The sequence below is a fragment of the Electrophorus electricus genome, chromosome 10 (genome assembly GCF_041902795.1).
Source record: "Electrophorus electricus isolate QZ-2024a chromosome 10, ASM4190279v1, whole genome shotgun sequence".
Taxonomy (NCBI): domain Eukaryota; kingdom Metazoa; phylum Chordata; class Actinopteri; order Gymnotiformes; family Gymnotidae; genus Electrophorus; species Electrophorus electricus.
Genome location: NC_137506.1, coordinates 29,435,786 through 29,449,348, shown reverse-complemented (window position 1 = coordinate 29,449,348; position 13,563 = coordinate 29,435,786). Strand labels below are relative to the sequence as shown.

At 45.9% G+C, this 13,563-nt stretch overlaps 1 protein-coding gene across 4 annotated transcripts in view; it reads right to left on the bottom strand.

Annotated features, from left to right (window-relative positions):
* Positions 1 to 3,739: 3,739 nt before the first annotated feature.
* The window catches only part of slc25a21 (solute carrier family 25 member 21), an 80,036-nt gene continuing 70,212 nt past the window's right edge, over positions 3,740 to 13,563 (bottom strand). For all 4 annotated transcript variants that reach the window (XM_035532793.2, XM_081721276.1, XM_081721277.1 and 1 more), the window contains 7 exons: positions 13,487 to 13,553; positions 11,830 to 11,889; positions 10,057 to 10,164; positions 9,797 to 9,961; positions 7,311 to 7,492; positions 5,339 to 5,391; positions 3,740 to 5,237 (listed from right to left, as the gene is read on the bottom strand). In XM_035532793.2, the coding sequence (XP_035388686.2) occupies positions 5,176 to 5,237; positions 5,339 to 5,391; positions 7,311 to 7,492; positions 9,797 to 9,961; positions 10,057 to 10,164; positions 11,830 to 11,889; positions 13,487 to 13,553 (697 nt within the window). In that variant the 3' untranslated portion in view covers positions 3,740 to 5,175. The remainder of the gene's footprint in view (positions 5,238 to 5,338; positions 5,392 to 7,310; positions 7,493 to 9,796; positions 9,962 to 10,056; positions 10,165 to 11,829; positions 11,890 to 13,486; positions 13,554 to 13,563) is intronic.

Here is a 13,563-nt window from a genome sequence, read left to right as displayed (position 1 = left end):
GCAGCTATGTTGAACGAGGCCCTTATTTTAAAACCTTAAAGGATCATGCAGATTAGCACATCAGGCTTTAAGGATTTCAAATGCAGCAAAGGTTTCTGCTTTTCCGACAACTTTAAACAAATTAAACAACACATCTTCAAGTTTAATTTATTTCCTAGATCTCCTTTATGAGACACCCACATACATGCATGTACTGTTCATGTAGTTAAAAAAACATGAATCATTTATTTGATTAATTTGAATGCACTACATCATAGTGACTGGCCATTGAGCATTGTGCTTTCAAATAAAATAACTCCCCAGACTTAAAGGTTCGTTTTAGCATTAGACTAGGGAGAATCAACTCTAAACATGAGCACTTATTTCTCTCTTCAGTCATCTGAATGGTTGAGGAAGACAGGCACGTTCTAAAGTACTTTTTTTTTTTTCCAAACCCTAATGGACAGTGATCAGCTTTGAACCCACCTCACCTGGCTCGGGCCCATATGTCATGTGGTCCTGAATAGGAATGTGGAACCTCAGCAAACATTGCAACTCCATACATTTCAAGAGCCCCTAAAATAGAAAACAGGCAAATAATTGCAAGAAATAATAATAATAATTATTATTATTATTCTTACTATTTTTATTATAACTAGTATTCCTAGTTTTATCCTACATATTATGCTGCCGTCTGCCCTGGTGTTACAAAAACAAACAGTTCCCACATGTTGCAAGGAGAACAGCTGACCCGGTGCTGCTGCTCATTTGACTTGGAAAGCACTCATGTCCTGGCATGGCGGTCACGGACCGTTGCTTCGTAGTCGCAGCGCTGTTTTGACCACATGTGAACCGCCGGGAAAAGTGCTGCATGTAAAGTGTATTACAGCCCACCGCACACATTCCTACGACCCCATTCTATTCAAATGAGGAGCTTTGAATGCCATTTACGTGCGCTCACTCTCACAGACGTTGACGCTACACCTGCATGGATTCAACGTACAGGTTGTGTCCTACACAGGCTCTACATGTTTAGTATATACAGAGCAAATTCACGACACGTCCAGCTGTCTTTATGTGACGCAACCTGGAGTTAACGGCACTGATGTCGCACATGATGTCCCAGGAAAAAGCGGCTCTCGGTTATGTCATGGGTTCAGCAAATTTACTTAATTCTGGATTTCTTTCAGCTAAAATAGACTACAAATGTAAAAGAGAGCACCTGGCTGTGTGTACGGAGAGAAATGGTCCAAGCAGCAGCGTTCATTCAAAGCACGCCTTTATTCTCTGTGGAAATGTTCTAAAACAACGCGGAAACAAGTCGATTTTCTTAAAGGAGCCGTAATACGCATGGCGAAGCGGAGCAAAGAGGGCCGTGTCAGCCACCTTAATGTCAAAGCCACCGCTAGGAGAGAGAGAGAGAGAGAGAGAGAGAGAGAGAGAGAGAGAGAGAGAGAGAGAGAGAGAGAGAGAGAGAGAGAGAGAGAGAGAGAGAGAGAGAGCGAGAGAGAGAGAGAGAGAGAGAACCGAAAAAGCCCGCACACACGCACATCTGCTTAGAATTAATTCCTATGGAAAGCCAAGTCAGATGTCGCATGGTTATCTTTAACTGACCGTGCGCAATCAGGCTCAAGACAGCAGGATAACACTGAGCAGGGTCCGCAACAACAGCGCGGAACACGGCGAAGGTGCCGCCTTGATTCAGAACGGACGCGGAGCACAAGCAGACTGCTTCCCTTGGGTATTAGAGCAGTGTGTTCTAAACACACACAGGTGAGCCTGAGCCGCCAAGTCTGAGTGGATTCACTCATGAAAGCGCAGCCTGGCTGTCGGAGGCCGTGGTATAACACAGAGGCCCAGATGCCTCACACTGCTCAGTGCATGAGCTAGACAGCAAACCACGGCACCCATATAGAGTGTACTCAAGGCAATAATGACAACAGTAATGTAGCTGAATTAGACATTTAGATACAGTTAGGTCGGTGTGTCTATTGTGCTTGAGAACTGCAAGAGGAAGGTTTGTGAACAATGAGTGGTAGGTGTGATCCAGAAACATGACAGAACAGAATGCAAAAAAACAACAACCAAAAAAGCAAAAACAAACATACAAAAAAAACAAACAAACAAAAAAAAACCAACCACGTCAAGACACACTGACAACACAACATTCCAGCAGTGAGCGGAGCGTGTGACTGTCCAACCCGTCCTTCAAACCTCAGCATTCTCGCTGGTCAGGCCCGGTATGGCGCACACCCGGAAGACTCTCCGTCTCCCTCGCTCATTCTTTCCTCTCCAGACAGGGACCATTTTGCCACAGGACTGAAAACAAAACACGGCGATTTTAAACGATGGCGGTATAAAGTAAATGCCAAGTACGGGTCGCTGCCCGTGTATACTGCCTGCAGGAGCGGGACTGCATGTCTGGCAGTATGGTCACCTCAGATGTGAAAACGACGAACACAGACAGGACTGACAGATACACAGAGCTGCAGATTTAATTTTTCATAGCAACGGCACATACATTTTGTTAAAGGTTCCCCAATGCTAAAATAAAAAATGCAAAAAAAAAAGAAAACGCAGCTAATAAACCACTTTACCTATAGTGTGTAAATGGTACGGCTCTGAGTGTTACTGCGCCTCTCCAGGGAAAATGGGATTTTCAAAAAGGCAAGAAGTTATCAACTATAGTCCACGACAGCAAATGGAATTAAAGAATCCTGCCTACATAAGATGATCGGCAGTGCACTGCAAGTTAAGAGTTCAGAGTTCAGGGGTAGGGATTCAAGTTTTCGATCTCAACCCCAAGAAAGTTTTGCTTTGTTCTTAATAAGTTATAAATATCGTTGATTAAAAAAAAAAGTTATTTGTTTCATTACAAAAAAAGTCTCTTTAATCAAGACTGAACCTCACACGTCCCATAGGAATGTCGCGAGCTTAAGATCATGGATCTGCAACTCTTTACGCGTAGGTAAAGGCGCGCGCGGGTATGCGCGAGCGAGGCAGCCGCCGTTCCCTGTTCACATATTTGCATTTGTTGGTTTTGTTATTTTAAGTCGTGCTGAGTTGTGCGGCGTCTCCCGACAGCCCGGGGAGCTGTGATGGCTGACAGGCATCCACAGGCCTTCACCACGAAGACAAGGCAAGGACACGGAGGTGAAAAAATGCACAAGAGACACATCTGAAACGGAACCTCCATTCCTCGTGTTCGCATCTGCGCCTGCATGGCAGAGGCGTTATTTTCAGGCCGCCAGTTTTATAAGCCAAAAACATTTAAGGAGCAAAATGGCATGCTAGAAACAACTTCGCGGGAAATCAAAAAAGGCTTTCATGTAAAATCAGATTTTGAAGATATTATTTTAAGAGCCCCCCCCCCACGTTTTCAAAATCGTCCGTCTTTATTTTGTTCTTTCATGTGCTGTTTTTGAGTTTTTTATCCTCACGAAATCAGTAACAATATTTCTATGAATATTTACATTTTACACATTTGGCAGACACTTTTATCCAGAGCGACTTACAATTTCAAGCACGCTACAGAGGTAAGCAAATGCAACATTAGGAGTCTTGTCCAAGGACATTTATAGGAGCACTTGGCCAGATGGAGTATGAACTCCAGTTCCCCACGGGGGAGGAAGCACTGTTACCCTGGAGACTTTACCAACCATTAGGTTGGTATAATTATTAAGGGTGCTATGGGTCTGATTACAAAAATAACTGGCCTTGTGCTTCTACCACTGCTTTTGATAATGAAATGCCAAATGTGTCCATTTCCCTCTTTATTGTAGTCATTAAATACAGCCTTTAAAAAACAAATTACAATTGCAATATTTAAAAACTTGTTTACTACTCAGAATTGATTTATAATTGTCTTTAAGCCATATGGTAATCAATTTACATGTAAAAATCCCCTAATTACTGAATTTAAGGCTGATGTTGAACAAGGCCCTGTGCTTCCTATTACCTCCTAACTAAGTCTGTCTAGATCATCGATTGTTTGCATGTTGATCATAATAATGGTTTAAGTTCAATACTTCAATTTTTCAACAGCACATGTACTAATTTAATAAATGAATTCAAATTTCAAGTATTTGGTGTCCTAATCTAAAATAAAATGTAAAATATAATTTTACATTGAAATATTACTGAGATACTGATGTCTTTGGAAGAAGAAATTGCAAAAGGATACTAACCTTAAAAATGTCGATTATATATAAAGACAATTTATTTTTATATAGAAAAGCATTTAGAAATTTGGCCAGAGTTCTCTTAACGTACTAAGTATGACTAAAAAAAAGAGTACAAATCACTTTTTGCCTCATTTACACGTCACAAGAAACGTCAGCCATGATGGTTTGTGAACAAACGCCATCGAGTCCTCAACCCTCTGCTGACACACCTGACCACAAGGTCTTTACTCAGAGGCTTCTGGGATTCAGCTTCATGAGTTCCATTCCCTCGGAGCGGAAATGGCTTTCCTTCAGAAACAGTCTAACGTACTTGGTTTAGCGCAAACTGAAGTGGCTCCTGACTTCCTGCTGGTGAAGCTTTTCTTGTGGAGTGGCAGGTGTGGTTGACTGGAGCCTGTTTGTTTGGGTGTGGTTGTTTTTTGGGTGAAGCAGCTATGATGGCACGTAATTTCCTCTCTCCGCCACCCGGACATCCTTGCCACTCAAGTAATAATACTTAATGAGAATTTCACAGTCATTATCTTCCTCCCGAATCAACAAGGAACTTGGTCCAGTGCAGTGACGTTGGTGTAGAAGGATGTGTGTTTGCTATGCAGAATTAATGTCGCTGTAGTGAAGCTTAGTGGTGCATCCATGGTTACGGTACAGGATAGTTCTGGTAGCTGCTGTACCCTGCGATGAGACGATGGCGTGAGCGTGAAGGTCAGTGGCGTGAGTGTGATGTGTGTAGGGCGATGGCGTGAGTGTGACGTGTGTAGGGTGGCATGAAGTGTGAAGTGTGTAGGGTGGCATGAAGTGTGAAGTGTGTAGGGTGGCATGAAGTGTGAAGTGTGTAGGGTGGCGTGGGTGTGAAGTGTGTAGGGTGGCATGAGTGTGAAGTGTGTAGGGTGGCGTGGGTGGCACTTCATGTGGACTGTGCTCAGTGGGCTGGGGTCAGTGGGCTGGGGTCAGTGGGCTGGGGTCAGGTCTGAAAGAGGGGAGCTCGGGTACATTCCCAAAGTGTTGAAGCCAATCACCAGTTCTGCTGCAGCCAGCCGGACACGTACTCGTACACTAGCAGCATGACCGCGCCCCCTGCACACAAGTAGCATCACTGCGTGAGAATCAGCGTGCACCGTACAAGTTAATTTTTTAAAAGAAACACCAGTAGATTATATATACTGGTGTTAAGTTACCTGGTCCAAGTCTCATGATCTTGGGAATCAGACCTTTGTATAATGCAAGACATCTACAGAAGAGAGAGAATGTGAACATTTGACCTCACAAAGCTTACTGGATCCCCAACTCAAAATTTCTAACATACAGAATATCACAATTTAGAGTGATCTCTTATAGCCTAGCTTTACCTAATCAGTTGCACTATATTTTAAAGTTAAATGAACATTGTAATCCATAACAACTGGTGCCCCAGTTGAACTCTGAAGTTAGTTGACTGACTGTACTGGAATCTTGTACACTGTGTACATTTTGTACGTTTCGCTGGTGTTTATAAGCAAAAACAACAGAAATCCAGGTCAGCTGTGCAAGCGGACATAAATGTGCAGAGAACAATACAAGTTACCACCAGTCAATTAACTTCTGAGTACTAAAGCCAGAGAACCACCTATACATACAGGGTAGGTGTACATAATACAGACAACTCCGTGTATAGTCAGATACATTACAAAAGATGACTAATATAGAAAAACCATAGCCAACAAAGAGCCCCAAAATATGATTTAGCCCCAAATAGCCCCAAATTGTGCCACAATGTATCACAATGAATGTAATTAAAAAATTGTTCTGCTTAAGTGTAAAATATGAAATGTATATACTTTTCATTTTAATGAATGTGTATTGATGTCTGACTATTATATATTAGATTATATTCTGCCTCACTTCCTTCTCTTTGCCTACTTCCCATGCCCTTGTTCCCTCTCTCTCTCTCTCTCTCTCTCTCTCTCTCTCGCTCTCTCGCTCTCTCTCTCTCTCTCTCTCTCTCGCTCTCTCTCTCTCTCTCTCTCTCTCTCCCTTCCACCCTTCTCTCATACACAGGCAGGTACAAGTCTCAAAAGGTGCCTGTGTTGTATACCTGCCCCCTAATGTGTTCAAGCTGATCTCACTGTCCCCTCCTCTGTGCCCCGCCTCTGTGCCCCGCCTCTGTTGGCGTTAATAAGCTCGAGCCACTTCCTCCCTTCCCCGCTGTCTGATTAAACTGACCCGCTGAGTGCCGCGCGCCTCGTTAGGACCTGCTTAATGACGTCTCCCAGAGGGACCACTAATTAGCCAGGGCTGTGTCGCGTTAGACGGCTGGACAGGATGGGGTGGGGGTGGGGGGACCCTTTCAGTACCCCTAAAAGCTCAGGCGGATGCAGGGTCTCACCTACACGGGAACAGACACATTTACCACCCCCCCCCCCCCACACACACACACCCTGCCCCACCTTAAACCAGGCCTCAGCTCATCTAATGAGGAGCAGCTCGGCAGTCTCTATGAGCAAAGTGAAAGGAGCAAATGAAGAGCAACGATTTCACTTGCACAGTCCGCCCTCCACCCCACCCTCTGTATCTGCTCTGGAGGTGGGTCACATGACCTCAGGCACACAGCACTGCAAATACTCTACTACTGCCAGGACTCACCAGTCCACCAGAACGCCAGTGGCCACAATTGTTGGATACAACATAAACCGCAAGTTAAAAATGTTCTCAGGGACCAACAAAAGGTAAACATAATGAATAGCCTTACAGTTAATGCCATAGGTAACAAAACAAACCAATACAGTAAAAATATAACAGAGAGAGAGTGGCACATTGTGGAAATAAAGGTGATGGATGTCAGTCAAAGAAATGCTGGTATCGTGTATGGACGTAAATATTTAGCATGTAAACAACTGTTGCTCTTTGCAACTTCCATGGCTTGCAGCGCAGACCAAACAGAACTGTAATGAACTTAGCTACACAAATAAATTCCAAAAGGAGTGTATGGTATTACCTGGTAAAAACTAGAAAAGACCGGAAAACTCCTTCCTTCCACAGTCATGACCAAGATGTTTCAGGTATACCATTTATTGTTCTATTGAAAGCTCTGTGGTTCTGTTCAGTTGTGTGTGTGTGTGTGTGTGTGTGTGTGTGTGTGTGTGTGTGTGTGTGTGTGTGACTGATGCGCACCCCTCCTCATGGTACACCAGAGCCATGGTCTGGAAGCAGCTCCGGTACTTTATCTCTCCTGCGACAGGCTGGGGACCCTGGATGCGGCTCTTGGCCACGTCGAAGGGAATGTTCACGCAGGATGAGATGGTTCCCGACAGCAGGCCTATGGCAAACTTCCTCATGAACTCCAGACGAGGGTCCTTTTGCAGAGGAATGGAAATGCAGACATTGGGAAGAGAATGAGAGCAATGAACAGGAAAGAACGTTGGCTGCAGGATAACGAGTGACTATGACACAAGGTACCAACTATGCATCTCAGGACTGGAATGGGAACGTTCAGAAAGAAGTAATATGGAACGGCCTGGTGTTTGTAAACAAGTACATTTTGTTTTAGAAATATGAGGATTGTTCTAATGTTTATGTACAAAAGCAGGGATTTCAGAGCCAGCATTCAAAGACATTAAGCCTAAACCAGGCATACAGAAGGGAAAACAGCTGCCCCGCTAAAGAATGCAGCGGTGTTATTCTATAGTTCTGAATTCGACTTAATCATCCTGTTTGAAAACACAGGCCAGTAAATATGGAGTCAATGAAGAGTGGGGAGGGTACCAGTGAGCGGTGGCCCTCACCACAGCTTAGACTAAAGAGTGCGAGTGGGAGAGCAGGAAACAGAGAGAGTGAGTGAGAGAGGAAGGGGTGGGGGGCATTGTGGATATGATTGCAAAGCTGGCATGAAAGCTCAGATCATTTTATGGTAGCGGGGGGCAGATTCAACTTTCCTGAGAGCGGTGGAAGGCTCCCATTGGCCGAGGCGCGTCACACGGCGCAGGGCGAGCACTGGGGAGAGGATTTATAAACAGGGTTCATGCAGACAGACTGGGGAGGCATATGGGGACAATTTGGGTAATTGGGCTGTGACTCGGCACCAGGGTATTACAGTACCCAACGAAGCCCAGGCCCACGCAGCTCTGACAGCTAATTGGCCAGGATATTTTTACAAATGACAGTGGCCTCGCCGGGTCCGGCTGGCCTCTCCTGGAGCACCGAACACCCTGAGCGTCAGGGCTTGGGTCAACGAGCAGAGCGGGAGAAAAGCGGTGCTCTCAGTCACTGGTCCTCCGCTCCAACTCTACCTCATCCAAACGTCTCTGCACAGTTAGTGGTGCGAGGAACGCTCCCCTACTGCCGACAAAGTTGGTAACATGACCATGACTCGGTGGGAAGGACTCTTGCCCCAGCGCTACTGCACAAACAGCGCGCGGTCCGTACAGCCACGCCTGCCCCACTCTCTTGTGGACAAAAACCACAGGATAAGATGAATCACAGATCTGGCTACGTGAGGCTCAGTGCGATGACTCAAGCCCAACTGGAAATCCAGGGGGGGATACAACTCTCCAGCTGAAACATGAAGGGCTTTGAAGGTCTCCCCCCTCAAGAACGGCGTGCTGTGTGTCCGTTCGGACCCCCTCCCTAATGGACAATACATCCAGGACTCAGGCAGTCCAGACTCATCAGACGTATGGCTTCTCTGGCAGTGATGCTGCCGCCTTAGCTTGGGCTCGGGGGGTTAGGAAATCCTCAGCAGGCCTGATGCTGAAACTCCCTCCCACCACAGTAACTCTACTGGCTGCTTCCAATTAGTCCACTGGAGTTAATCTAATGTCCCGGTTTGTACATGTGGAGCAGGCGTGTGGTACTGTTTCCATTACACAAAATTAACTTGTGTTTGGGAGCAGAGCCCTGCCGGATGTGTAACACGAGCCTCCGAGGATGTGACGGAGAGCAAACAGAGAAGCTATGAGAAGGCTGATCTTAGGCTTGATCCTTCGCTCCACTTCTCTCCCTCCATCTCTTTTCTTTCTCTACCTCTTTTTTTGTTTTTTTACCTCCCCACACATCCTTACACACAAACCTAACCCTAATCCCTAAACCCATGCCCTAACCCTAATCCCTAAACCCATGCCCTAACCCTAATCCCTAAACCCATGCCCTAACCCTAATCCCTAAACCCATGCCCTAACCCTAATCCCTAAACCCATGCCCTTACCCTAACCACATAGCTCTTTTTAAATGATTTATTTATTCATTTCATTCATTCTGGATCCAGGCACCTATGACCAGGCAGAGGGGAACGGGGGCAAGAAGAAATTCCCTTCTGGCACGAAGAAGACACGTTGGTCCTTTTCTGGGTGATACAGAGCAGTGGATTGATATGAAAAATGTACAAAAGTAGGATTAAACAGAGGCACTCACCCAATACAGAAATCCATGAGATTAGCCACGGACCAACGTTAAAAGTCAGACAAAGACTACTGTGGCAGACTACTGTGTGCTGCTCACATTCAGAATGTCACATATGAGAACATGGTAATCCGACCACAATGTCCTGCAATGTTTCTCTACAACAGAGTTCTCCCACTGTTCAGTTATCATTGGTAAAACAAAAGGCCTCTTTGGGACATGAGTTATGATCCTGCCACCATCCACCTCCTGCCCCCTTCTACCTGGCTGGCTGGGATGGCGTCTTTGACGTTGAAGTAGAAGCCGAAGTAGATCATGTTGAAGACACCGTGGCGTCCCAGGGTGGAGGTGAGACCCTTGTTTAGTCCGTGGAGGCCGAAGCCGTCCGCGTTGACGATCGCGCGGGCCTGAGCGAACGTGGAGGGCTGCTGCATGGGGGAGACAGGCAGGTGTGCTGACAGGAAGCTTGACGCGAGGACGCTGGCCAATCAGAACGGTGGCTGAGGACAGAGTTGTGCCTTACCACCCTGAAGGAGTCCCTGTTAGCCTGCAGGTTCACTTTCACCACCTCAAACGGGTTAACCACCAGTGCTTCGGTTAAGCCTGAACCCAGCCCGGCCACGGAGAGAGCCTGAATCATACAGAGACACATGCCTAAATTATACTGGGCCATGATGTTGCCATGAGGAAAGAGCCTGTAGGCAAAAACCTTCAGGTTAAGTACACAGTACTAAGTCATAAGGCAGGTTGCATATTGTAGATGACCAGTCAAAGCTGCAGGTAGAAATACCAGACCAATGTCATCACTCAAACTGAGAAATGTAGCAAGGACTTAGGAACGCTCCTTATGAACGTGTTTGCTCAGATAGCGGGCTTGACTTTAAGCTGCTAGCTGAATGAAACTGCCTCCATCGCTCATTCACACAGGGAAGAATGAAGATGCAGACAGAAGGCCAAGATGAATGAACCGACTCAGACAAACTGACTGGGACAAAGGTTCATTTGTTCATATGCTGAATAAAGGCATAACTCAAACGTCACGAACCGCTGGGTTTTCACTTACATACTTTTCTTTAAGAACCAAAAACGACCTTTATGTGTAAAATGAATGCCTAGGATGGTTTTGTTTAGCGAGTCTCCGTTCCAGCCAACATTGGCACTGTAATGATGTCTGGGACGTGTGTGATTTCACCAGGGTGTCTTACTGGGATTCAGAGAACAGTTCAGCGTAACATCCTGCTTAGAATACACACACACACACACACACACACACACACACGAGCACGTGCTAGTTGACAATGTGTTCAGATGCACACATGCAATGTGTACTCGCTGTACTGGCGAGAGGATCCTGACACGCGTAGGGTGTATTTGTATGCAGGTCTGCATGCTTATGTAAATACGTGTCTGGGTGTTTATGACGGCTAACGTACCGCTGTAATGGGAAAACGTCAAGGCCGTGCATGCGTCTCATTACTTTTCCTCAGTCTCTATCGCCCTGTCGCACTGTGCCCAGCCATCTCCAGCCATCTCGTGTTGTGTTTACACAGCCAGCCATTGCTTTTCCATTCCTCCTTTCTATTATTGCTACACACGTCCTCGCCAATCACCCTGAGCCCTTGCAGCTGCACCGAAGGGGGGCGGGTCAGGGGGGCGGAGCTAGCACCACTCAAGCATGCCCCCTAACGCATGCGGTCCGGTCGCTAACGATCCCCCCCCCCCCCCCCCGGCCTCGTACGTTGCACATCATCTACCGCTGCCTTTCCCTTGCCCTAGGGACTGGTGCAGGGGCTTTCCCCAGAACGGCCTGCCCGCGGCCAGTGCAGTGATGGATGGGCCCGATAAATATTTCCCCCACTCTGGCTCTCCAAGCAGGTCGCGGGCAGGAGCTGTGCCGTGCGGGTGAGAGAGGGAGTCAGACCTGAGGGGGAGGGGGAGCTCATCAATCAGGCCTGCGGCGGCCCTGACGGGACGCTGTCACCCTAATGGGCCGTCCCGCACACACGGCATACCGGCCTGCACTTGTCCTGCTCACACCTCTTTCGTTCTGCCATCAAACTTCGTAACACTGCAGACAATTCAGGGCTCAGTGCCAAACTGGGGCGATGTAGCAGCTGCTGACTGAGTGTACATTGTCTGTGACTAGGGTGGAATAGCCAAATTTCAAAATGACCTCTTTCCTATATCTTTAAAAGTTTTGTGTTTGTCTTTTTTTACAAATTGCATGCAATAGCGTGTGTGTGTGTGTGTGTGTGTGTGTGTGTGTGTGTGTGTGTGTGTGTGTGTGCGTACTTACCAGGCCTGGAGATAAGGCAGTGAAACTCAGTACCTTCTTGTATTGCTCGAAGGTGAAAAACTGTGGAGCAGATCAGGACAAATGAACTGTCAGTGTCAGGAAGTGTATTCAAACTAACACACACACGCACAGGTGTATTCAGACTAACACACACACACACACATACACACACACACACAGGCGCACATGGATGCGCGTGCGCATGCACACATACATGTGAAAGCATGCCACCACCTTGAGCAAACACAGTTGTTCTGCAAGAGGAAGCTCATGCAGACTATGAAGGAGTCTGGTCAAAAGAGTCCTATTACTTGAGAGAAAATCTAGTCTAGTCCACAGGTACTTATGAGACTACATATTACATTTAAAAAAATATTTTTACATTCTATAAATGTTATATATATATATATATATATATATATATATATATATATATATATATATATATATATATATATATATATATATATATATAAAATTTTATATTCTCTTTTTGGTTTTATATTCTACTTTTTTATCATTCAATTGCATTTAAAGAAATACTCCAGTATTTTAAAAAGTGGATTTTATTCATTATCCAGGGTGGTTTAAATGCTTTTAGTGCATTTTGTCACGTTTGATTGTTACAAACAATGCAAAATGATACCCTGTAATTATGCCCTTTGGAAATCTACAGGAGGTCATTTTTAAAACATTTTTTGGCCTCATCTGTAACTCTAAAAACAAGCATTTGACTAAAACCATCCTAAACCATACATGAGGCTAACACTGGAGTATTACTTTAATGTTAATGCATTAACAAATCTGTGCTGGAATGAAAAGGCACAGTTACTAACAGAGAGACACATTATATTATAAAAGGAAACGTTATTCAGGACCTACAGCCATGGAAAATTGTTAAGATTATTGACATTTACTTAAATATAATGAATCACACATGGCTTGAAGGACAGAGTATAAATCTGTTACTTTTGAGCAAACATTATCTCATAATGATGGGTATTAGATGTCCCAGCAGGGCACAGTACATTTGCAGAGCCAACTAAAAAGATCTGCTTGGTATCTCTACTAACTTGTAGACAAGGACATTATGCATCGCACAAACCTGCGCAGAATAAAACCCTAAAGACCATTACTACATTGTTTAGAATTAACCAGGTTGCTTGAATTAAAATAAAACACGGTGAGTGGAAGCGGGTAGAGAGAGAGGCGCACACGTCTGGGTGTTTATCTCTGGAGCCCAGACTTCCGTATTCTCATTAACCTCCTATCCAGATGTCATTCAGGCTAGACTGCAGGGTGCTGGACATGAGCCCTCCCTCCCCTCTGCTTTCCTGCGGCCGCCGCGAGGCTCTCACCAGAGCGTGGCACCACGTCCGCCCCGCTGGGGAGGGAGGCCGGCCAGGGTGCCAGCACCGTCAGGACGCGAGGTCAGCGGCAGGCGGGATCGCTGGCCGAGGCTGAGCCTCCACCACGTCAGATTCACACACCGTGAAGAAATCCACCCCTATCAGCTCTGGCCTATCGGAGGGAAGCCCGTGCACCAGCGCTGGACTATCACAAAGTGGCATGTGGGGGACAGCCCGGAGTCTCTCTGTGTGTGTGTGTGTGTGTGTGTGTGTGTGTGTGTGTGTCAGACAGACAGCGATATCGTTACCTTAACTGCTCTCTTTGGTGTCTCAGCTAGAATAGGGGGTAGGATTCCCTTGTAAAACCCAAACACACTGTAAACAG